This window comes from Hippocampus bargibanti, linkage group LG18 (assembly GCF_051943395.1).
Source record: "Hippocampus bargibanti isolate YZ-2025 linkage group LG18, ASM5194339v1, whole genome shotgun sequence".
Lineage (NCBI taxonomy): Eukaryota > Metazoa > Chordata > Actinopteri > Syngnathiformes > Syngnathidae > Hippocampus > Hippocampus bargibanti.
This window is the reverse complement of record NC_142751.1, coordinates 16,146,694-16,172,579: the sequence shown is the minus strand read 5'-3', so window position 1 is coordinate 16,172,579 and position 25,886 is coordinate 16,146,694. Positions and strand designations below refer to the sequence as shown.

The 25,886-nt window shown below is 44.3% G+C and overlaps 2 protein-coding genes across 6 annotated transcripts in view; one reads left to right on the top strand and one right to left on the bottom strand.

Moving 5' to 3' along the window:
- grin3a (glutamate receptor, ionotropic, N-methyl-D-aspartate 3A) overlaps positions 1-4,589 on the top strand; it is a 20,745-nt gene extending 16,156 nt beyond the window's left edge. Inside the window, exon 10 of the mRNA XM_089020089.1 lies at positions 1,041-4,589. Within this exon, the coding sequence (XP_088876215.1) occupies positions 1,041-1,599 (559 nt within the window). The 3' untranslated portion in view covers positions 1,600-4,589. The remainder of the gene's footprint in view (positions 1-1,040) is intronic.
- On the bottom strand, positions 3,584-25,886 carry LOC148885006 (phospholipid phosphatase-related protein type 1-like). 5 transcript variants are annotated; one of them, XM_089020098.1, is made up of 8 exons: positions 25,775-25,886; positions 14,872-14,974; positions 11,198-11,386; positions 9,266-9,398; positions 8,198-8,448; positions 7,371-7,547; positions 5,313-5,444; positions 3,584-3,734 (listed from the first exon to the last, which is right to left on the bottom strand). In XM_089020098.1, the coding sequence occupies exons 2-8, from the start codon at positions 14,929-14,931 to the stop codon at positions 3,690-3,692; spliced, it is 987 nt and encodes a 328-aa protein (XP_088876224.1). In that variant the 5' UTR covers positions 14,932-14,974; positions 25,775-25,886; the 3' UTR covers positions 3,584-3,689. The 5 variants fall into 5 exon arrangements, with proteins under 5 accessions (XP_088876224.1, XP_088876225.1, XP_088876222.1 ...); XM_089020099.1 differs by lacking the exon at positions 25,775-25,886 and adding an exon at positions 25,248-25,267; XM_089020096.1 differs by lacking the exon at positions 25,775-25,886 and adding an exon at positions 24,936-25,241.

Sequence of the window (25,886 nt, the reverse complement as noted above, 5' to 3'; positions counted from 1 at the left end):
CCCCCCCCCCCCCCCCCCCCCAAAAAAAAAGCTCTTATGCTTCTGTTTCAAATTTGTCCCGGTTTAGCCCTACACGCAGAGAGGACACTCCAAATCAAGTGTCAATTTGCTGTAAAAAAAAAACATCTTTTTTGTATTGCTGGATTTAGAGTGAACAAAAATGAAGGATTTCTCGTTTACCTCACTGAGGTTTTAGGCTGTAAATGGTGTCGACATTTCCTGAGAAAACAACTTTTATAATGCGGTGCGCCCTATATACAGTATGAAAACACTTTGAAAACCTGCCATTCATTGAAGGCGAAAAATGCGTTACTCTACCTCTGGTGTCAGAGTACCACAAGATATGTGATGGTATAACGTTTCCCACTTTTTGGTGAAAGGAAGTAACACATTCGGTGCTAAATGTATATTGCGAAAAGTTGAGCAGTGATGTAATGGCACAACGGGCCGGATCTTTGTGGTTGTTTGCAACAATACCTTGGTGCACAACAAGCTGTAAGAACATTTGTAATACTTTGGAACATTGTCAAAATTAATATTCATGCACATCAGGAACATGTGAATGAATAATCAGACGCAATGGGACAAAGTGCATGTACAGTATCTGGTCCAGGCTATTTTTGAAGATGACATGGGGAAAAAAAAACCTTTGAATGACCTCGAAATGGTCTGGAGAGGTGAAAAGCAACCATTTTGGAGTTATGTCGAACACGTGTGGAACTAAATTAATAATTTCCATTTGAATAATGAATGGCAATATAGGCTCACACATGAAGTTTTTAGAATATTAATATGTGGATCTGCGGCTGCATTTTTGTTTATATAAATATATATATTTTTACACACACAATCCAGTGACTAAGTAAAACGGTGGTTATGTAATCCGTATAAATGAGATTAGAGTATTGATTTTTGAAATTTGAGGTCACCACGATCCTGGCTGGACGCTTCCAAGAATCGGTGCATGGACCGCATATTAAAGATGTTTGGGGGAAAAAAGAGGGGGCACATTACATGTCCCTCTTTTTCTGCATCTTCAGGTGCAATGAAGGAAACAACCAATCAGCATCCTGGAATCCCGTCGAGTCTTCTCTTTGCAACAGGCGTAGGGTTCTTCCGAACGAGGCGCATAATGACTTGGAGCATCCGTCTTCCCAGGATCGTCCTCTTCCACTTTCACCGACTTCTGCTCTTCCTCTTCACCATTCACTTCCGCAACTGGAGAAACATCTTCCCATTGTCACCACTTCGAATGGGAGATCCAACCTGATGGGTCGCTTCTGTCCCCAAGGACTGGTGCAAGGACAAGGGAGCGTGACCCCAGGACAGTGTCTGGGTTTGGGTGTGGGGGATTGTGGTCCTGGGCTGGGTGTGTGCCACCGTCCCTTGGCACAAGAACTGTCGGAACTGGAGAGTCAAATCTATGCGATCAAGCAGCAGTTGCAGTCGGCCATAAGGAGGAAAAGAGAACTTGAAAAGTACCAGTCGGAAAGCCCGCTAACAAACCTGACTACACCTAGTCGAGCTACCGTGCCCCAGTGTAACCAATTATCACAGTACACACAGTCCCAACAACAAGACACACTCCAAGAGTCCTGAAACTTGTCCAAAATGTGTCTGGGGGGGAAAACTTTATAGGTGTTGGTTATGCAAAAGGACGTCTTCACGATGGATGGAGCTTGAGCATTTATTGGTGAACTCCTGCTGGGAGAATCCTGATGACTTGACGGATAGGTTCTTTTCGGACCATATCCTGTGGGTAGCACCAAAAGAATCCGTTCACTATTTCTTGACATGCGAATTGCATTGGCAGGGAACAGCCGGCAATGTATGGTATCAAGCACCAGGTCAGTCCTTCCTTGGTTGTTTCGCTTTGTGTAGAGCCGTGTAAACCATCCCATGCACTACCTCTTTACCCCTTTACCTTCATTTTCTTTCATCCATTCCCTACTTTTCACTCACTCCTCCCCCTCTATACCTCACGTCTTCAAAGGAACAGATTCACTTTGCGCCGATTATAAGACCGATCCTAGATACGAAGACGCATATTTAAGCCAAATGGGCCAAATCACCTGGGTCTCATCGAAAGCGGCAATGACCTGAGCTTGAACCCAACCATGGAGTCTCAATGTCACTTAGATCTCAACAAAACCTTGTCATGTTTACATCTGAGCTTTGGAAATCCATTGGTGTGTCTTGAGTCTCTTATTTTCCGGGCGTCATAGTGGCAGCATGACATCCGGTCTTGTGATCCTACACTGATCGGCCGTATCAGGGTTCCAGATCAGAGTAAATCGATTGAACTTTTGTCTTTCAAGACTGACCTCTCTCCTTTGCATTCGTAATGATTTTGAAATGATGTCTACACACTTCAGATTAAACACATGGCCAATAATTGCACTAGAGGTGTTTACTTTTGTAGCGTGGGATTTAAATGGATTTATTTGTGGATTGCTGTATTTGCGAAATCCACCTGCAGCTACTTGACTCTTCAATCTATAAAAAATGAATAAATAAACTCCATTATAATTACAAACAACATCAGAGCGCCGTACCACTGCCTGCCTTGAACCAATATTTGGTCGTCGAAGCATCCCTCACTTCGATTGCTTTGAGGCCAATATCAGGCAGTCTGTGAAAGCCAAGGACTGCCGAACACACAAAGGCTCGCACACCAACAGACTCTTATATTTCAAGGCGGTGAGCGCAGACTGTCACCGCTGAAATAAATACCCGTCAGAGCAGAAGGGCAAGAGCACTGGCACATAAGCCGGCTCACTCTGTGAATCTGAGACAGGAAGAGAGAGAGAAAGTGAGAGACAGAGTATACGTTGTGCTTTGTGCGACATATCTGTCAGTATAGTTGATAATGCCGTGACAGAACGACTTCAGTACAAACAAAATAGTGTCAGAGTGACAAGATTTCACAGATCTTGCGCTCTTCTGCTCACCTTCTGTCTGAGGAAGCATCCCGTCATGCGGCACGGCTGCACAATTTATTTGCTAACTAACAACACACGGCAAGATTTGGTTTCGAGCCCGCTTCAGCGTGACATGGTATTTCGTCTTCAGACTCGGAACTGGTCAACACATTTCCTTTCCGCTAGTCGTACAGCATTTATCATAATAAGGTCAATGTGGCGTTTCAGTGACTTCCCGTGCTTGTTTTCTTCAGATAGCCTAGCTTCTCCCCATACTCTAGAAACATACATGTGGGCTCAAGCAAGGACTTGAAATTGTTCACGATGTGCATTTAAGGCCACAGCAGGTTCGGTCATTACTGAACACATCTTTAATGATCCTACAACAGCAACAAATCCGGATGTTGAAATTGTTAGATTAGATTTGGGATGTTAAAAGGTGATTTATTGATCTTTTTTGAGCTTCACGCTATACTGTACAAACACATACACACAACCAAAGACAGTTCAGATTGAAGGGGGATAAAGCACACACGGGAGACCACTTTGTTGCTACAGACTATTTCATTAGAGAACCAAACAATGAAAATCAACTAAGAATGCAGCATTTGAAATGAATAGTTCTTTTGAAACATCATCAAACACAATGATCATCACAAATGTTGAAGTCAGATCCTGAATATGTTTTATTTTACGTATTATTTTTTATATAAAACATCTCGACTTCTCTCTTCATGCTGGGCGTTTTTCTTCCGAGAGGAAATGGAGTCACAACATTGCATCACAGTCCACTGGTGGGTGGGGGAGGGGCACCTCGGGGAGGAAAGGTGAAGAAGGTCATTAGCCTGGTTCACAATTTTCGGAAAAGGGCTTCGCCAGACTTTGGAGTAAGCGATTGACTCGCTCAAAAACAGATTTCAACGGTATACGGAGCGGGATTTCATTTCGGAAAATCTGATCAAGAAAACCTGAATCCAGATCCACTGACAAGCACTTGTTTTGAAACGATGTTCAGTTTTTAGGGCCACATCATTCACATTTCTGGTGGTCCGGCATTACGGGAATGTGTTTGATTGACAGCATATCATTTTGACGTTTACAGCAGGCTAACAGGTCCGAAAGGATCGTTATAGTACAGATTAACAAAAAATTCGACCTCACTTGGTCGATTCATATACGTACAGGTAACATCCGACTTACGACCAGCTCGACATACGACCACCCGTACTTACGACCGTGGCCTTCAGACCCTATTTTTAAAAATATTAATTCTACGCCTGGCACGGCAATGCGCTAGCAGGTCGGCGACGCTTAGGACAATTTTGGCCAGGCAGCCAGCCCGCATCTCATTCTCGCACAGCAATCGACTGTGTGATGGCACCACAAGGGATGGGGGGGGGGGGGGCGTGTCATTTAGTCTCTATTCAACATTTTGAATGGATTTGGACTTACGACCATTTCAACTTACGACCGTTTGGTTGGAACAGGACTCGATCGTAAGTCGCATGTTACCTGTACAGCCATAATACAAAAAGAACGATTCTCTCTCTCTCGTACAAATGACAAACATCACAAATTGACAACATCGACGTTGCTCGTGTTCCAGAGCACATTTTCAGACAGGACTGGACGTGGGGGGGGGGGAGTCACCTGACAGGATGTGATGCAACACAGACTTATGCAAGCGGAACGCTGTCAGGCTGGGGAAAACATCAATCGCTCATACAAAATGTGCAAAAAAAAAACACAGTCTTCCAACAAAACAAAAACACAACAACACCTCGGTGGAACAGAAATGCCCCGATGGGTTGTTATTCATGAAAACAATCTGTGCTTGCTTTTGTTTTGGGAACACCCATCACAAAACGTGGTGGATTTTGTCCCGCCAGGGTGGGGGGGGGAGTGCAGGGTGGGCATGGGGAGAACTAGACAGACAGATCAGGGTTTGATTTTGGTAAGCAATCGAAGCCACGTGACATGCGTCCTTGTCATTGTGTCTGGAAGTGCTGCGGAGACGTAAACGTGACCCGGTGCTGCCCCCTTAGTCATGTGACCTCCGTCATGGATGCCGAGTGGTTCTGAAAATGGGGGTTGGGAGGTAAAGAGGGATGAGGACGGAGGATGTTTTTAGGTACCACAGAAGGAATTGGGGTGGGGTAAGGGGGGATATGGGAAGAGGGTAGTGAAGGTGAATGGAAAGAGGAAAACATCATCAGGTGAGTGTCAGGAATGCTGCGGTTGAGCTTCAGTTAAGTGTTTCACTGGGGAGATGAGGACATGGAACATGCTAACATGCCCGTGCATTGTTGATGTGTCATTTGTAAAGAAACACACACACACACACACACACACGCATTGACAAACATTGACAAATTGCCGTTGAGGATGTACCTGTGCACTGAGGGTCTCCAGAGGACTCTCGACGCGAGGGAAAGTCATGAGGGGGAGGCCGCGGTAATCTTCACTCTTCTGTTTGCTGGTGGCACCGTGGACGCCTTTGAAGTTGTTCACCACGCACACACCCTAAATCAACAGAAAGGCCAGTCAGTGCCGAGCCCATCACATGACCGCACGTATACGCCCGATGGCGTTCTGGGTCGGGGTGGATTAGACCTCAAAAATAATGTGTCCAAAGGGAGACTATTCCTTGGATTTTTTGTGTGTCGCTCTGTTTTGGCCAATCTTTAATGTTCCTCAAACAGTGCGAGTGCACAAAGTACTTAGTAATGCACCATATTCCCTCTCCATGTTTTTAATTATGGCAAAATCGAAAGTAATCCGGCATTTTCAATGCTGCACGCCGGGGGATGGGGGGGTCTGCCGTAATTGTGGAGCACGTTAACCCAGTGGTGACAACAGCTTAGATAACTCCAGACCCATATAACTTGGGAATTAAGTACAGGTAACATCCGACTTACGACCAAGTTCCGTTCCGACCAAACGGTCGTAAGTCAAAATGGTTGTAAGTCGAAATACATTCAGTATGTTGAATAGAGACTCGGAGGCTAAGTGACTGGCAAACTCCCCCTCCTTCTGGCGCCATCACACGGTCGATTGCTGTGTGAGCGTGAGATGCTGGCAGGCTGGCCAAAATTGTTGTACGCGTTGCCGGCCTGCTAGCGCGTTGCGGTGCCAGGCGTAGAATTAAAATTTTAAAATTGGGTCTGGAGGTCACAGTCGCAAGTACGGGTGGTCGTAAGTCGAGCCGGTCGTAAGTCAGTTGTTACCTGTATTTTCTTCTGATGAAAGAAGAGAGTCAAAGGTTTCTTACACTGCATTGTTTATGTTTTTCAAAAAGTCCATATTCTGTGGGTGCTGGTATTCACGTGACAATGAGAAAAACCCTGGCACTGGAGTGGCAATTTGTAGCAGTGAATGAGTTCATCCGGATGGTCACTTTGCGGTCATGACAGATGGTATCTGTTCCTGTGTTTTGACCCATCCAGCACGCAGCATCTTGTTTGTTCAAGTCGCAATGAAAGTGAGAGACAATCTTGCCTCCAACTTGTTTATTTGGCAGCGACACGAAGAAGCCTATGGAACACCTCCACGATGTTTTGCGCGGGGGCTGGAAGAGAGAAAGCCGAAATTGATCCTGTCGGTCGCTGTCTGTGACACCAACAAATGGCTTCGACGCCGGCCTTGACCACGGGGCAAACAATTTATGATGAGATGGAAGTCAAACAAACCTCAAGGACCCATTTGAAAAAAAGAACCTGGTCCGGCTTCCTGTCCATCCATCTGTCTCGTTACCAATTGAAGATGTCACTCTTGTTCGGTGACTCTTCAACATGAGGACATTTTATTGCAGGTCATTAAAATGTCTCTGATGCTCAAAGACGTCATTGAAAAGGCTTATAAAAACAATTGGACATTGGAGGGTTCCATAAGTTCTGGTTGATTTCCAAAGCAACGACTTGGAGCCCAACATGGAAAAAGGCTTTGCGATGAGTTCCATGATTGACAGCCTCCCCCCGTGAGGCAAATCAGCCTGATAGTCTTTGTAAGAAGTCGCTGACAGACGGACGAAGAAACAGAGGCAGGCGGGTTCAACCTTTGGCAGCGGGAACAATCCAATCCCCTGATTAAAAGGATGCTCGGTGCCAGTAGGGCTCCCGTCCGCTCCGCTGCCGTGTCGTCAGTCTCGGCTTGATGTCGTCTCCCCTCTTTTCCGAGCTTCTTTCCACGCGTGACGACCAAAAAGCAATTACATCTAATGAAGCACTGGAGACCGTGGAACAAGTTGTTTCTGAATTGGGGAGGAGTGGGAGTGGTAGCCTAAAACCACCAGTGTGATTTTCCTCGCACTCAAAACAGAGACGGCGCCAACAGCAGTTCAATACTGAGTCACACAATGTGATAAGCCGTGTAATGACTCGTCGAAATAATGGCTTCAGACGACTCTCTTAGAATGTGATGATCAAACTCTCGAATGGACGTGGTCCTCACCAGAAAAAGTGCAACCGCCGTTCCAAGGATGAATCCAGCCGCCACGTCGGAGCAGTGGTTTCGGTACTCCGAAACGCGGTTGAGACCCGTCAGGAAGGCTGAGCACAGAGTGGCCAGACAAAGGACGGGTTTGGCCAAGCGACTGGATTTGGTCTTGATGGTACTGGTGATGTACATCTGGAAAAAAAAAAAAGTCCGATAGAAAGCCCATCTTTAGTCTGCAATCGCGCCGTGGATTTTCCCATTTGAACAAAATCGGGTGGTCGGAATGACGCAAACTGGCCACCTTTGATCTCGCTGACGTTATTAGCAAGAGCAGAACATTTCAACTCGGAACGGACAAAAATATTCGGGTAAACTTGGCCCGTTCATGTCCTGTCGAGTTGATGTTTATTCCGAAAAACCCTGCCTGCGGACAATCCTTTGAACATTTTTTTCCCTTCAAGAATACTTAAATGGAGGCGCGTCGACCTTCCAGCAGCAGTCCCGATTTAACTCAATCACTGCCAGACGTGTGCAAAAAAATGTGTCCTCTGTAGTGCCAGAGGGTGCTCTTCTTTCATCAGAAAAAAAAAAGTTCATTCCTAAATGATATGGGTCCGCGGTTATATGAGCTTGAAATGAGGGTGGGTGGCCAAAATACAACGCTTTATCAACAGCTCAAACTGGAACAAAGCGCTAACAAAAAGGGAAATGCTGCATGCGCTTTATCGGCACCCAAGCATGAAAAATCAAAACCCCAACAAATTAGAGAACGGCGCTCTACGTCCACTATTTGCGAATGGCAGTTAAAATGAAAGTAAAGGAGAAAAAAAAGGATCTCCCACCGTCAAGTAAACAGCCGAGTAAACGCTGAGGGAGGCGTCTTTGGACGGGAAAGAGCGCCGGGCGTCGCCCACAATGATGGCGTTTCCCGTACAGATGTTGGCGTTGGTGATAAACTGATGGTGCAATCGGCACTCGCTGCCCGTGTAGTTGGGCTTGCACACGGACAGGAAGTAGGGCGAGAGGCCGCCCGTCACCACCTGGCCCGCGTTGACCAAAATGTCCGTGGCAAACAAACCAAACGCAAACACTCCTACGGAAACAAAAATAAATAAACAAGAAGATTGAGTGTGAAAAGTCATGTGACGACGCCGTCGACGTTCAGTGTGAAATGAGGCTACGGGCTGATGAGGACTGTTTTTACTTACAATCGGCATCCGCCAGCATTTCAACACCTTGACTTGATGAAAGTAATAACCTGGATGATCTGCGTTGGAATAAAGCGCACGCACGCTGATGTAACAGAACGCCCGCGGCCATTTTCATTTGCTGTTATGACACAGCGGGCAAGCGCGTAAATAAATGCTTATTAGTTTACTGCTAATGAAAACTAAACAACATTGTGCTCTTCTCAATAAAGCCTTCAACTGGCGAGTGATTGGAAGGATGAAATTTACGGCTATGAATAGAAATATTCAAAGGATGAAGAAATCAAGAAAGAGGGAATATTTTTTTTTCAGCATGCGCAATGAATAATTTCAACTTCCGCCACCTGAAAGATGAATTGGAGTTAGCAAATACAAGTAACAGCCGACTTACGACCACCCGTACTTAGGACCGCGACCTCCAGACCCTATTTTTAATTCTACGCCTGTCACCGCAACGCGCTAGCAGGCCGGAAACGTGTATGACAATTTTGGCCAGTCAGCCGGCATCTCACGCTCGCACAGCAATCGACCGTGTGATGGCACCAGGGGGCGGGGTTTGCGAGTCCTTTAGGCTCTGCGTCTCTACTCAACATTTTGAATGGATTTCGACTTACGACCCTTTTGACTTACAACCGTTTGGTCGAAACGGAACTCGGTGGTAAGTGGGATGTTACCTGCATTCCAAAGGCCACGTTTACTTACCTATGAAGCGTATGACGCGGCGAACGAGAGGGTTGAGGTAACAACAGTCGCCGGTGACGATGGTCTTCTCCTGGGCTAAGAGAGATTCCCGCGTGGATTTCATGGCGTACATGGACACCTCCCCGACAAAAATCTAGGAACGCACAAGACAGACGTGTCATCAGAAACATTGCGCTGGTAGGCGGGCGGCTCTTGTGGACACCAACGGCCTGCCTTTTCTTCATGCAATCTTCGCTGGGCTCGATTAGGGCGCTGACATTTCATTACCTCTGATGGGAAACTCAATAAAATTTGTCCAGCCAGCCAGCCAGCGAACGAGCGAGCGAGCGAGCGAGCGAGCGAGGCTCCGGGCTGTGTTTGTGCTCATAACAGCACACTTTCTTTCTCCTCCGACCGACCCTCACAATGTCCTTCGCTGTTTTTTTTTTTTTCAACGCAAAGCACCTCGGAACAACTTTGTCCATGTTTGTTAGTGGTGTCATACAGATGAAAATACTGCCGTGCGGCTCACTGAGGGCGGTTTTTATTTTCAACTCAAATGCAGAGAGCAGCACTTTTACATATTTTGCTTGGCACATAGAAAGAAAACTCTGTGACCTATTTTTCACCCACTTTGGATGCAATTCAAAACGATGAAGGCATCAAGTCGTTTTGGTAACTGCTGATGCAACCGATCAATTCTGTGCGCTATTTTCTTTTCTTGCACTGCAGTTTGTTTTTTTGGGTCTTCATTTTGTCATCGAGCTAGACAATGCCCGAAATCGGTCAAACAAATGTGTGTGTCTCCCTTCAAGGAAGAAATAAATAATTCGATACATAAATTACTTTTGCATTGGATTCATTTGATAGTCTTTATTTATTTGTTTGTGTTTGTTTATTTATTTGTTTAGTTAGTTAGTTATTAACTTACTTATTTATTCATATATTTATATATTCTATTTGTTTTGTTTGTTTGGATGCAGTTTTGAATAATTTGAGTCCAGGTCACAGGTGACAAAGGGCATTGGAGAAAATTCTTCAGATATTCCAGATGGTTTGCAAATTGGCTACCGTCATTGTTTGAAAAATGAAATTAGGGGGGGAGAGGGGGGGCGGAGGGGAATCATCCAATCCCATCCGAGAGAAATGTTCATCCATCGTGACCAGATTGGAGGCATTTTATCATCGGTGATGAGCACTCTCCGCTAATTAGCTGCAAATCACATTGATTGGCACAGCTACCCGCCAATCAAGACGCTGCTCTGGATCTGGTGTGGATGACACCGAGAACTGACGAGGCGCAGTCTTTAACTCAGGCGGCAAACGCTGCGGAATAATTTCGCTACTTTTCAGATTGGGTTTTGGGATCTCACAAAGCGTCGTCGGCGTCATCTTGCGGTGTCACGTGAGCATATTTTCACCATGACGACGATTGATGAATTTCCAAAAGCCTTCATGCAAACGTCCGTTCATTTCCCCGCATCTCTCCTCCTCCTCAACGTCAAGCGAGTGAGAAAACCAAAATGGAACAACACTGACACCAAGCGGCAGACCTTTGTAGCGTCTTTTTTAAGCATTTCAAGCACATGGCCCAATGAGTGTGTGTGTTTCTTCATTGAAATCACATTAAATGCAACGCCTTTTGTCCGACTGGCCATTAAAAATCTAATTCAATCAACAAACGACGCACTCCCTTTCAATTTAGCGTGTCTAGAAGATTGGAATGTCTAAAACATTCCCAAGACGGTCTTTGTTAGCTTTGACTTAACACTTCCAAATCAAGCAATAAAAAGGCAATGACTTAAAAAGCACTTTTCAATCGTTTTTCATCAGCTAACTGTGGAAATGTTGACTTGAAAGACGTCTTTAATGCCGTGTAGCGGTATGTAGATTGCAGCAGAGGGAAATAACCTAGCGGGAAAAGTTTTGCTCAACGAAAGACTTTGGCCTCACAATGGCAGTTGGAGCAGCGGCCACCACGCAGTACAAGACGAGGGGGGGCACAAAGCTGGCCTCCTCCGTCCCGGGGTAAGGCTTCATCAACTCGCCGTCGTTGCAGAAGAATCCTTGCACGTGCACGCCGAAAAGGTCCGTGCACTCCATGTAGTAGGCCAGCAATGCCGTGCCGGACATGATCACCAGCTGCAAGAAGAACATGTCGCACGAATTAACAAGATGAATTCCGAAAAATGGAGGCAACTCATTTCGTCTTCTCGCTTGTGCTTGTCGAGGAGGCTTTGAGCACCAAAAAAATCTCTCTCTCTCTCTCTCTGTCTCTCTCTCTCTCTCTCTCTCCTTCTCTGTGCTCCTCCTGCACCCCCTCATCCTTTTCATCCCTTCCAACAAGACGCTTTTGTTTTTGCTCCTTTTACCCCCTCACCTCCCCCCACTCTTTCCAGAATCAGCTGCAGGCGTCTTTGCTGCTTTTTATAAAGTACGCTCCATTTAGTCTTGGGATGACGAACTGAAGCTTGGATGCAAAATGCTATGGAAGGGTTTTTGGGGTGCAAATGCGGTAAAATTGCAACCCCCTGGCAATCAGGTGCGCTTTGATAGAGCCAGATGACGTTAGCGTGCAAAACGATTTGGTCCAAATAAAAAGTTATATATAAATCCACGGCATTCATTAAATCATGAAATCCATACTTTGACTGACTCAATAACCAATTAAAACATCAAATAGATCATTTTTGACATGCAATTTTCAAATCTAAAGTTAGTATAGTATAGCATTTGTTCTATCTGACAAGCTAATTCCTTTCATCACTTTGCTGCTGTGAAATGTAAATGTATCCACTGCGAGACTAATAAAGGCAAATCCAATCCAATTTTCTGCAATACCAAGCGTGAACACCTGGTGTCACTAAATACGTACTTGCATACTAAACCGAGTCTTCGCTTGAGACAAGGTGCGGGCAATACAGAATACAATCTTTCTTTGTGTGTTTTGACCTTAAAATATTAACTCATTCACTGCAGAATGATGTGCAAAAAATGTGTCCACTCCAGTGCCAGGGTTTTTGTTATTGTCACTCAAATTCCAGGACCCTTTAGCTCACGAACGACAAAGCATGGCAACTTCACTCGGATATCATCAAGATGCAACTACATCAACGACCATCACAAAGGTCAATAAAACCACTTTATTATACAGTACACTTTATTTCTTTAATTACAATTCAATAGCACTTATATTCGACATAAAAAGGTCTATTTTGTGTGGTTTGAAGTTTTATTTAGTAGGAAATTATGTTTTATGGGAACCTGGAAACGGATTATTCTCATTTTTAATGGTTTATTATGGGAAGACAATGTTTGCCTGACACGCACTTTCTGGAACCAATTCAGTTTGTAAGCTGACCTGTCACAGTATAATATAGAAATATATCAAAGTTTTCCAAATATAAGAACACCACGTTAGAAGGCGCTACAGTGGAGGCTGACAGTCGTGTTGTGGCTCAACATGACTTCACGTAAAAGGCGCAGCTGCCTCTAAGACGCAGGCTGATTTTTTTAGAACAAAATTAAGGCTTTTGGGTACGCCTCATACGTCGTAAAATACGCTACTTCCCAAGTTACGGAAAGTGAGCAACCTCTCGTGTCATTTTCATCTCATTCCTATTTTTGATTTTGTGTGAACCAAATAACCAGCGGGGCGCTGACTGCCAAAACAAGGACTGACTGATGATACTTTGGCATCTATGCTCCTCCTCCAGATGGCCGTGTGGATACGTACGTGTGTACACGTGTCGGGGAGGCGCTTATTTCATTCCATATGCCACGGCAACCATTTTTTTCCCCTACTTTTTGGCCGTGCTGAAATGAACTGAAATGCGTGTAAGCGCATCTTCTGACTAATGGAAGTCACGTGAGCCCACGGTTCTGCTAAATGTGCCACCTTTCTACCTGGACAAAGGCTCCCTTCTCTTTTTCTGGATGTGCTTCTTTGCTGGCGACGTCGTGACCCTTCAACTGTGAGGAAGGGCAGACGGATGGAAGCGGCGCTCATCAAAAAGAAGCGAGATGTTATACTAACTGACTTTGAAGGGCAAATCCCACAGAGTACGTTAGCGTCGTCGTTTGTGTTTGTTAGCGGCGATTAAAATGAAATTAAGCTTTTTTTCCCTCCCCTCATTAGAAAAGAGTCCTGAGGTGTTGGAGCCTAACATCTTCTTGCTCATCCTCATTAGTGGTTAGCCCATTCACTGCCATTCACAAAGTTATTCGGGAATTGAAAATATGACGGAGAGCGACATGCCCAAATTTGTTCGGGTTTTGCTTTTTTCAGGCTTGGGTGCAGATAAAGCGTTGGCCATATATGGTAAAGTGTTGTTATATCGATAGTACTGCTTATTACGATACTATTTCTATGAACTCAAGGAGAAAATTACATGCCCGCAGGATCGGATATATCGCTAGTCCGGTTATATCGATATTTTTTCCTACTCCCGAGAATATCCATATAACGAGACTTTACTGTACATATACATATATATATATACAGTAAAGTCTCGTTATATCGATATTCAAGGGAGTCCGAAAAAATATCGATATAACCGGGACTATCGATATATCCGACCCTGTTTGCATGTAATTTTCTCCGTGCGTGCATAGAAATAGTATCGATATAACCGGGACTATCGATATATCCGATATCGATATAATGAGACTTTACTGTATATATATATATACACACACACGTCATATTTTCAATTATATGAATTATTTTAAATATACAGTAAAGTCTCGTTATATCGATATCGGATATATCGATAGTCCCGGTTATATCGATATTTTTTCGGACTCCCTTGAATATCGATATAACGAGACTTTACTGTATATATATGAAATGGGTCTCAGAGTTATCTGAGATTGAAATGATGATGGCGGCTGTCCAAAATAAATGCAAAAACATACATATTGATTTTTATAGCGCTTTTATAACAGGTGAAGCTGGAACAAAGCGCTAATGTGGGAAAAAGGGAAATGCTGTCCCCTTGTGGAAAAGAAAAAAATGCCAGAGGCCATGGCCAGCGCTTTTTGGCACGCAAGCATGAAAAAAATAAAACCCAAACAAAATTGGGAATGGCGCTCTACATCATATTTTCAATCCCCAAATAAATTTGTGAATGGCAGTGAATGAGTTAAACTGACTTCTTTTTTTGGTGGTCATATTTGACGTTTTTGTGTGATTTCGGCATGTTGGTTGCTGTCCTGGGGGGTGGAGGGTGTGAAAAGAGATTCACAAGTGTCATGTGATTCTTACATAACAAGTGCAAAGGCTGCCCTGAATTCAAGGCGGAGCTCTGCCAATTTAAAATACACACCAGATGCGGAAGTGTCGGAACTGTCGGAAGCTTCCACGTCAGTTCAGGAGAATAACGCGAGATTTTGCTCAGGAAAATGAGAATGGAACTATTTTTGGGGGGTGTTTGATTTCATAGTCTGCGCTGCAAGGTAATTAAATATGGAGATAGCGGGCGTTTCGCTTAGCCCTTTAAAATTGACCGGACAAGGTTGTTTTTTCCCCGATAACGATAATATAAATCTCTGGTGCACACAAAATCTTCCAGTTTTCAATTAAAAGGCCTTCACAGTCTGCGTTTCCGTTTCTTGCAAATGGTCACCTCGACAAAGATGAAACACGGGATGATGGAGTAGCTTCGTAGGAGGTGGTTGGACGCCATCTTGTCTCGCCCCTCTCCTCTTGGGATTTACACCTCACTCACCCTGTAAAAAAAACAAAAAGGTCACATGTCAAGGGGACGCTTGGAGTAACGGGCCGCCGCATAAAAGATCGAAATCCTTTTTCGATTGGTCGACGCTTTTTTTACGCTGTGAAATAAAATGGCAGCCAATGTCTGTCGGCGTACAACGTTAGCAACTGCTCTTACTGCGCGTTTGTATGAATGAGTTCCAAATCGTTCGCCACAATAGAAATGATTAAAAGTGTTCAGAGTCTCATTGCGACCTTGAAACCATCATAAGGTCAACCTGAACATCTGCGCGGTAACATTTGAGAGCCCCTCCTTCTCGGCGGTACAAAAGAAGAAAGAGAGCAGCTGAAATGTCCTTTCCTTGTGGGGACCCTCCAGCTGCGAGATGTCGTCTTGCAATTGGGCTTTTGTTGAGCCCAGGTCAGCAACTTGGACACCCGCCCCCACCCAAAAAAAAGAAATTATTTAACTGGGTGAGCAGTTCTACAAAGAAGAGTGAACTGCAGCCCACCGTAGCCATATTGAGCGAGACGGTGATGATGATGAGTCTTAATGAGTCCCTAAGTGCTTGTCCCATGTCGTTGCCACACGAAACCCAAGAAGTGACCGGCGTCTGCTGATGTCTGCGTCGCAAAACGCCCGCGGGGACAAAAATATCCGGCTCGTTCACGACGGTCATTTCCACAGCTGGACAAATGGAAGTTGACCAAAGCGGTAAGCATTGGCCTCCGATGACATGCATTTTTGGGTTGTTTTTCTTTTTTTTTTGGGGGGGGGGAGAGGGAGGTCATAATAATACATTTCATTTTCAAGCACATTTCGAGAGGAGGTTTATGGATGTGGTCAAAGAGGACATGAAGGTAGCTGGTGTGAGAGAAGAGGATGCACAAAACCGGGATAGATGGAGGACATTGATTCGCTGTGGCGACCCCTGAGGGGAAAAGCCCAAAGGAAAAGAAGAGTATTTTCAAGCACATTTCAAAGCTTTCAAGGACACTTTATAGCCACAGACAAGCATAGAAAGAAAAACAGATACAATAAAAATGATGATGTCATCATACTGGTTTCAAATTCCTTCATTTTCAACATGTAGACTTTCCTAAGGAAGTCTTTTATTTCACACCTGTCATCTTGTTTTTAACTCTCTCTATAGCACCAAAGCATTTCAGCCTGTTCAAAAAAGTCAATAAGGAAAGCTTTGTGTGAGCAAAGGAAAGGTATTGCGTAGGCTCTACGTTGGACGTGAGATTTTCCCGTTTCTCATTTGCACTTCATCGGCTTTTGTGTCCCGTGGCTGCTGCCTCGCTCGCCAATGGAGCATCTTTCATGCTATAAATAGGATCTTCATTCCACCCGTGCGCTTCTCGGATTCATCTTTGTGTATTTCTCACATACTAATCACGGCTAGTTCATGCTCAAATTGTCTTTCCAACAGTAAGTTCCAGAGGTCTAAACGTCCTGTGGCCTTTTTGACATGCAACTTAAGCAGTAAAATCGAGGGTGGCCATTTTGAAAAGGACCTCACATGAACTCATTCACTGATATTGACACATTTAGTCTGGAATTTTTGCACCATTCCTGAATGTGTTCAGGTTCTGGTTTTTGGGTGCTGATTAAGGGCTGGACTGACTTCTGACAATGTTTTTCCCTTCCACAAGGGGGCAGTATTTCCCGTTTTTCCATGTTAGCGCTTTGTTGCTGTTGTTAAAGTGCAATATAAACCTATATGTATGTATTGCATTGTATTTTGGACTGCTACCCTCATTTCAAGCTCAAATAACTCCACATGCATATCGTTTAGGATTTAACTCTTGTCTTCTGATGAAAGAAGAGTCTAAAGTGTCTAATGCTGTATTGAATGATGATGTCGTCCTAAAACTCCATATTGCGTGGGGCCTGGAATTCCAGAGACAGTGACAAAACCCCTGGCACTGGAGTGGCCACATTTTTGCACATCTGAGTTCAATTTGAGCACGCGGTCTTTTCAAAGTGAAAAAGCAACAAGACAAAGCGGGAAGCACAAAGTCCCAGAAGTGTGCGCTAATTTGTGCGAGACTGCTTTGAATTCCATGGAAAGAGACGTGAACGTAGCGCATGACAACAGCGAGTGGCGCCGGGGCGGCAAAATGGATGCCAATAATATCGCGCGCAATCACGGGAAGGCATTGAGGAAAATGTTGATTGAGCTGGCGTTAGCTAGACATGACGGATATCAATATTTGAAATGACAATCAAATAGGGCTGCCGTATTGTGTTGTATTCACAAAATTGAATTTTGTGGTCTAATCCATCGGAAAGGTGCTCATCCAGCATATCCCCCTCATGAATAAAAACGTTTTCCCAAATATAATACAGGTAACATCCGACTTGCGACCACGACCTCCAGGCCTTATAGGAGTCTCTAGTCAACATTTTGAATGGATTTCAATTTACGACCATTTTGACTTACGACCGTTTGGTTGGAACGGAACTCGGTCGTAAGTCGGATGCTACCTGGTATATCAAAATATTGTCATTGCAACACTGATCGAGATTAAATTCAATCATATTTGTTATGAAGAAAGATTTGGTCATTCACTTATTTCAAGTGTCATGATTATGTTCTTTGAGCTTTGTCTATCAATCCAGCCAGGGATCGCTGACAGATCTATTAGCCAATCAGGAACACCCGACTGACCAAATCCGACCCCACCCGCACAGACACGTAATCAAATACCTGCTATCAATAAATCAGTCGTATGCGTGTCTGTGATCAATAGCCTTCCTCTTTCAGGTCAAAGGTCACTTCTTCCTGCAGTTTTAATACATTTTTTGTGTGTGTCTTTGTGTTTTTTGTTTCATTTTTTTTTCCTGAATAACAAAAATCACAATTTTTCTCGTGAGTTTTTTGATCGTGCAGTCATTTCCCGCCTCTTATTCGAGATCAGGTCGCGAGGTTCATCTTGTGTATTTAAATACGTAAGACACAAACCAGCAGTGAATATCATGCATGCGGTTAGCACGTACTTCTTCTCTTCCTTTCCGGCTTTTCCCTTCAAGGGGTAGCCGCAGCCAATCAGTGTCCTCCATTTTCAGAGGTTTGATCCGCATGTTTGTTTTGTGCCCTTCCTGACACAAGCCTCTGTATATATCCGGGCTTGGGACCGGCACAAGAAGACACTTACTACTTGTGTCCCTTTGTGGCTACGTAACAAGCAACTCGCCCAGTAAGAGACTCCCAAACACAAGATGGGCATCGGCACAGCAACGTTCAAAATGTATCACATTTATCAATCACCTGTACAGTCAACTGCTTTGTATACATTACAGGTACGCACAGTTATACAGTCATAAAAATGGATCATATGAAATATAAAATGATAAAAATGACACTAAAAGTTATCAAATGTATACAGTTTACAGTGGTAAACTGTTTGCTATATAATGGTATTCAATAGAAAACAGATTGACAGTGTATACTATCCTGTTGTGTGGCCATTTTGAATGGATTTTGACTTGAGACCGTTTTGTCGGAAACGGAAGCCGGTCGTACCTCGGATGTTACCGGTATATACAAACTTCTGATTGACCTCATGTACAGCTCCAACAATTACTTGATATACTATGATACTTGACAATACACTTAATAACCACCCGAACAGCAAAAATATATTATGTAAGTGTCCATAAAAAAAAGTGCTAATCCTCATTTGTAGTCTTTGGCATTCTGACTTGATCTGGTGCTTTCTACCATCTTTGTGACTGCTTTATTTCCCGTTAAGGATAGCTGTACAGGTTAAGGGCTTTGTTACAGCTTCAGTTGTTGTTAAAGTGCTATACCAATCCATATGTAGTACGTATGTATGTATTTATGATGGACAACCACGTATGTGGGCAACCGCAATGGCGCCAAAACAGAAGGCGCGCACGTGCGACGGCCTTACTCCGCGTTCTAATCAGCTGTTATAAACGTAAACGAGCATCAATCCGTCGCCGAGAAGCCGCGAGTGAATGAATGAATTCCAAGGTTACGGCTCATGGCTTCATCTTAAGAGGCGTGCGGTTTCAGCCTGGGAGTGAGCCGAGAGGCATCAACGGCGCCTCGAGTCCACAATGAAGAGGGGGCTCGAGTGTTGGGGGCGGGGAAAAGGGGCTCCTCCGTTGATTTCCATTTGCCAAGCAAGAAAAGCAACAAATACGCACACTGAGGATGCAACATGTCCGCGCAGCACGTTTGCTTGCAATGGTGTCCATGTTCCGGCGGGCTTGCGTTTGCACAGCCGCTGTTGCTGGTGGAGAGACAGGTGTCTTTCCCCAACGTACGCACACCACAATCATTTCAAGCCCTCCCTCCACGCGGTCGCCACCCTTGCCAAAAGGCAACGAGGCGAGCAAGAGAGAGAGTGTCCTTTGAGAATCAGACAATAGCCCCGCGTGTCGGCACCCCGCCCCACTTCCCCCGCACGCTTACCGCGACGGCTTGGAGCAATATTCCCCCAAAACGGCAAATCCATGAAAGAAGAAGAAGAGGAGGCTGCGAAGAGCACTGCGTGGGCTGCTCCTCCTCGTGGGACTCGTACTATTCCATGGCCGGCCGGCCGGCTGCGCGTGCTGCGCGTGGATGTGACGGGATGAGGGCGGATGTGATGGGGATGAGGACGGATGGCGTGCTTCGGCGGAGGGCGGGGACAAGACGCGCGCTGGGATCTCGCCGGGCGTGTTTAACGCGCTGGAGGGACCTTGTGTTCCGCGCAAGTGGGCCGTCTCGTTCGGCCATTCGCAGCCAAGCTGCCCTTTACGCCCCCAACCCCCCCCCCGTGAAGACTTCTTTTTTATTCCGGCTGAAGGTTGCTTTGTGCTTATCCATATTGGATTTGCACATTTTTGGTCAGTTAGGAAAGAAAATGCTCACAATTGTCCGAGTCTGGAGGACGCTCAGCAATATGTTGACATCAGAAAACAAAAATATTGGGAAAAATAAGTGAAAACACTAAGAAATAAAATGATCAGCAAAGACGGTCCTTTTTTTGGGGTGAAATAAAGGCATTGGGAGAAAAAAGTAAAATAAATAGAGAAAAGAATAAATAAATAAATGTATATATAAATACATATATACGTGAACAAATAAATAAGATTTTCATGAAATAAATACATTGGAAAAATAACGACATAAAGACATGAATAAATAAATACACGAATAAATAAAGTATCCAAAAAATGATAAGCATAGATGGCGAGACGATATAAAAGGTCCATTTTCAACATTGGTAAATGTTCCGTACCAATGTCAAGCAAGTCCAAATTGTTCAGTCCATATTGAACAAGAAATTAAATGGATTATTATTAAGTATAAGCCGCTTCGGGTGTTAGCGTCGTTCGTCCATTATCCTCCTCTCCACTTTCCTGAAACAGTCCCCAAAAAAGAAAAACGAAATCAAATAAAGCTAACATGCACGTTTGTGATAAGGACGTCTCCTGAGATAGCCTGTCGCACGCACACCGACACTCGTCTCTACTACCGCAGCGCTCATGTGCTTCATATAAACGGCAGAGCCACAAAAATAAAGCCCATCATCACCGAATCGTACGTGATACGCAGAAAAGGAGTCGGACCAACGCATGGAAGACCGTGACGCACGTTGACGCCAGGCCAGGAGAGATAACCAAAACATTGGCGTGTTTAGTGCTCTCGATGCTCTCGATGGCACGCTACATTCCACCCTTGCTCTTCCGCCTTTGGCTTTTTTCCTTCTCTCGCAGTTAAGCGAGACGCAGCAGGAAACATTTTGGGCATTTGATGTCCAAAAGGAATGTCATTTGAAAAGCAGAGTGCGTACAGCTCATTATTTGGGGGTCAGTGCCGGGTCAGCTTTTTCCTGGAATATATGCAACCAACCCTTACGAACCCTTTTAGGACGATCCAATGGAACACTTTTCCAAAGCGATGCCTTCGGAACAACATGACGAGAAAAATCTAACTGTGAGTGACATCAAGCACACCTTCAAAACCGGTGGTGCGACGTGCGTGCGTTTGACAGCCAGGCCTTCAGTAGTGCTACGTCCGAATCGTTCCAACCAACACTAAGCATTTTAGGACAATACAACCTTGAGCGCAGCTAAAGCTGCGACTGCAACTCATCTAAAAAAGTGTGCTGTGATTGACTACAAGCCCACTAGAGGGGGGCGTTAGCCAGAAAAGCTGGTCAACAGAAAAACTGATCCCGTGACTGTAAAGTGTCCTTGAGAGTTTTGAAAAGCGCTTAGAATGAAATGGATTATTATTATTACGATAATATCATATACAATGCAATACGATCCACTTCCTGAAGGAAGCTTGGGGTTGCCGTATGGCATTCTACTCCTCTGGGAGCTTGATACGTGTCCGCGAGGTGTATTGATCCGACCTTCTTCGCTTTCTCGGAGTCTCCTAAGCTTGTGAGCGCCGCGTTTCCATGGTGACGGAACAGAAGGACCACCGCCGGTCTTGGCTGTGATCGGCACACACTATGCTAAAAAAAACAAACCGTGCCCCTTCGCGGTTTTCACTTTTTATGGGAGTCGTGCTGATCTGCGGCTATAAATAACCGGGTTGCATGGTTGCCCGGGCAACCTATAAACATGCGATCGCCAGATGCCCCATTCACTCTATTTTTTTTTTTTTTTATTTCTTTTCATAACCCTCATCTAAAGAGATGTTACCCAAAAAAAGCCAGAGAAGCATCAATCGCGGCTATGATGTCACCGAAGTAGTTTTCTGTGGTTGCCATGACAACAGCAAATAACACTTTGCCCGATCTGAACGTCAGAATTTTTTTTTTTTTTTTTTTTGGGGGGGGGGATATTTGTGTTTGTTTCACCAATTCTGACGTCATTAGCCGATTGTGGCAGCAGAGCTGGTTGGATGTGCCGTGAATAAATTAATTAAAGATATTCAGGTGAGTTTTTAACGCGTATTAAATACAGTATCTGTGAGGACACTTGCAAATGAATGCAGCACAAAATACGCAAATATAATATGTCACTCAAACTCAAATCCAAATTCAGAGAGAGAGCGAGAGAGAGACAAAGAGACAGAGAGAGAGAGAGAGAGAGAGAGAGAGAGAGAGAGAGAGAGAGAGAGAGAGAGAGAGAGAGAGAGAGAGAGAGAGAGAGAGAGAGAGAGAGAGAGAGAGAGAGAGAGAGAGAGAGAGAGAGAGAGAGAGAGAGAGAGAGAGAGAGATGCTGAAGGCAGTGTGGTGCATGTCAAAGTGAGAATGAATCAAACAGAAGCTCAGTGAGCACTGACGTTGCTGTATTTGGAAACCTCGATGATTTGGAGGAACAGGTCAAATCAATAAACAAACACATAAATAAAGACATACATAAATAAATTCAAATAAATAAATAAATCAATAGGTCAAATAAATAAATAAATAGGAAAAGATGAATAAAAAACAAATTAATCAATAAATAAAAACCAATAAATACATAAGTACATAAACAGAAAAACTAATAAAATGAATACAAAACAAACATCAATAAATACATAAATACATAAACAGAAAAATAAATAAATACATAAACAGAGAAATCAATCAAGAAAAAAATAAATCATTAATAAACATACATACATAAATATATAAATAAATAAACTGAAAAATAAATGAACAAACTGTCAAATAAATAAAATTAATGCATGAAAAAACAAAATAAATACATACATATATAAACAGATTGATAACAATGAACATAACTGATTTTGGTCTCCACGCAGATACTTTAATGGCCTGAATGATAAATGAGGTCAAGTGGCATGTATGAAAAATGAATGCTAACATCGGCGTCGGCGCGCTTATTTCCTTTCCTCCGTCAACGAGTGTCCTCTCGGATCTCTTTGCTCTCGCTTTGTTTTGCCTCCTCTCCTCCCTCGCGGCTTTTATAGGTCAGTGAACACAGCGTAGCCGCAAATAGAAATGCAAATGGAATGGCCGCTCATCCCGCGGGCGCGCGCTACTGAAAATAAGTGAAAGAATTGCGTGGCAAGCCAGATCGCAATCAAGCACAATTCATCTTTTTTTTTTTTATGTCATATGATGGCGTCCGTGATGGTGAGAATTTGTCTGCAAACGATTGTTTGAGGCTTTCGGATGGAGCGCTTGACACGTCCAAGCAGGTCGCTCAGGGCAAACATCAAGTGCTTCCTGACAATTTCAACTCTTGTTCAAGCCGAAAGGAAAAGAAGAAGAAGTTCAAGAATCTACATGTATTATATTGTATTCGATAAAACGGATCTCTACTATTGGTTGGCCTTTTGTAGCACAACACCGAAATACACGCATGCTTTCTTTTTGGGGACCAGGTTTTTTGTCCTCAAATGGTCCCCAGGACTAGACTGTGTAAACAGGTTTTTGTCCCCACAACAATACAGATACGAGAGTGCGCACACACACATAAATTCATGCATTAAACGGGAGCGCATTCATCCACACTCCGTCCGTGGGGAATGGTATCAATGTCGTTAAAAATGGCAGCGACCAATCACAGGGCTGAGTTTAAAAAAAAAACACAAAGAACTTAACGACCCTTCTGTGGAGAAGCCCATATCACTCATAATGGTGTGTGTGTGTGTGTGTGTGTGTGTGTGTGTGTGTGTGTGTGTGTGTGTGTGTGTGTGTGTGTGTGTGTGTGTGTGTGTGTGTGTGTGTGTGTGTGTGTGTGTGTACACATGTGCCTCTCTCCATTTTAATGGCAATTCCGACAGAGCCTTCTCCCCCCATGTCTTCATCACCATGGCAACCGAGCGAGTAAGCGGCCACGTTTGTCCCGGGGGCCTTGGCCTTCTTCTTACCTCGCACACATTCCAGGATACGCACACTTAGTCCCACGAAATCCCAATTATTGATCTCTTCAAATTGCCGAATAAACATTTGTCCTCACGCGCGAGGTATCATCCGTCCGGCCGTGCACTCACCCGCCCGCCCGCCCGCCCATCCCTCCCTCCCTCCCCCCGCACCTCCTCCCTAAAATGATTCCATCGTCCCAACGACTGCTCGGGATTTCTTTTGCGTCAGTGGCTTCTCCGGTTATGTGGTCATTTTTTTGGAACGGAGCATCAAGGGTGCCGAGTTCCTTGATGGTCTCCTTTGCGAATGTTGCCCTTCAGCCCCTTGTTGGCAAATAACAAGCTACGCTCCAAGTCCTGAATTTGTATTCTGCGCTTGTATTGCAAAAGCACTGCGTCTTACAACATACATTTTTCCCAAAAATCTCTTTTTTTTGTGCGATCCATCCAACTATTTTGGCCGACATTCTAGATGAGAAATACCTCCCCAAAAATAAGTCGTGTCTACAAGTACAAACAATAAGGAAGCATTTTTGAAAAGCAATCATAAGTAAAAACTACATAAATTGGTGTGTTGGTGGCAAACTGGGAACAACATAGTCAATGACTAAGCGATCAAAATTCACTGAGAGTCATCATTCCAGTACTTCCATCCAGATATGTGGAGCAAAGTGACTTTCAAGGCCATGAATATGAAAATAAAAGGGCAACTCGTGTGAGCAAAGTTGAGCTTCATCCGAGCGCCCAAGGATAGACAACGGACTGGTCGCCGGGCAATATCTGGTCACGTATGGACAAATACATGAATAGCTGCCAATCAACCACAAAGTAAGAAACAAGCATGAACATTCCTAGCTGAAGAAAATGTCAAGTCTTCCAATCCATGCTGTGGAGATTCAGACCCATAATCTCGGACTGTTACTATACATGCTCGTTTTTGCGCAAAAAACGCCTTACTATATATATATATGCATACATCAGGGGTCGGGAACCTTTTTGACTAAGAGAGCCATAAAAGTTAAAGACATTTTTCAGTGAGAGCCACATGCGCGCGCACACACACACGGGCAAGCACACACACACACACACACATGCAAACAAGCACGCACACGCGGCCACTTTTCAACAAAATGTCAGGATGTATTATTTAAAATAACTTTGTGATAGTACTCACCGTTAACATGAATGGTATTCCGTTCCTCGTGATTGGTAAATATCCAGCCAAACGATCGGGTCCATAGGCGAAGTTACTGCTAGCTAGCTAGCTAGCTAGCCTGCACGCGGCTCGTAAACTTCCACACTTGCTATCTGCAATCTACTTCTCGCACAAGTATATTGATGCTAACGTTACGTTCGACTGTTTCGTCGATGGTATTGTTTCATTGCAAATTAAAATCAGAACATTTTCTCTCCTCGAAGTCTAATGAATCCTCCGGTACATTGAAGCTGAAGTGCACTCGTTGGGCTCATTTAAAGGGGCGTTTACCTGTTTCAACGCGACGGCCAGCATCATCCAATCAAAATGGCGCTTTCCGCCGACTGCAGCCCCAACAGGAAATGAACGGCGAAAAAACGAGAATATGTATTTAGTTTTATCGGCGAGCCATGTGCAATCATATACATGGTTGTTTTTTTAGTCAAAAACGCCTTATTATACACTGCCCTTTTTGGGCTAAAAACGCCTGACTATACATGGTCGTTTTTTGCGCTTTCTCCGGGCACATCAGCGCAGCAGAGTCCAATAAAGTCTCGTTTGGAAAATGCCTTCTTTTTTCTGGCCATTTTATGACAAATGACACAAGTTGTCGTGACGGTTGCATCTCTGGGCGTGTGAAGTTGAGTGAAACCTCCTTGTTGGGTTTGTAGTTTTGCAAGCAACGCTTCATTCAGACAGCCTCGCACGCTCTTCGCCACACACGTTTGTGTATTTATCTTCATGCTTGGTCGATTCAAATGATATTCTTTAAACTCGGCAACCAGCGGACCACAGACTAAGCACACTGCTTTCTTTACCTTTCATTTCTGTCAAGAAATATTTGGCAGTCCATATCTTGTAGAAAATACGCCATTCGTTCTCAACGTTTATTTTCTCGAGGTGTGGCGACATCTCGAGGGGAACCTGGCG

What these genes read in the sequence shown, in the direction of transcription:
- LOC148885006 (XM_089020098.1), bottom strand. Translation starts at nt 14,931, where the DNA reads ATGGCGTCCAACCACCTCCTACGAAGCTACTCCATCATCCCGTGTTTC. An exon ending in CGTGTTTCATCTTTGTCGAG is followed by an intron (nt 11,387 to 14,871) that starts GTGACCATTTGC and finishes TTCTTCTTGCAG; the next exon opens with CTGGTGATCATGTCCGGCAC. An exon ending in CCGCGTCATACGCTTCATAG is followed by an intron (nt 8,449 to 9,265) that starts GTAAGTAAACGT and finishes TTGTTTCCGTAG; the next exon opens with GAGTGTTTGCGTTTGGTTTG.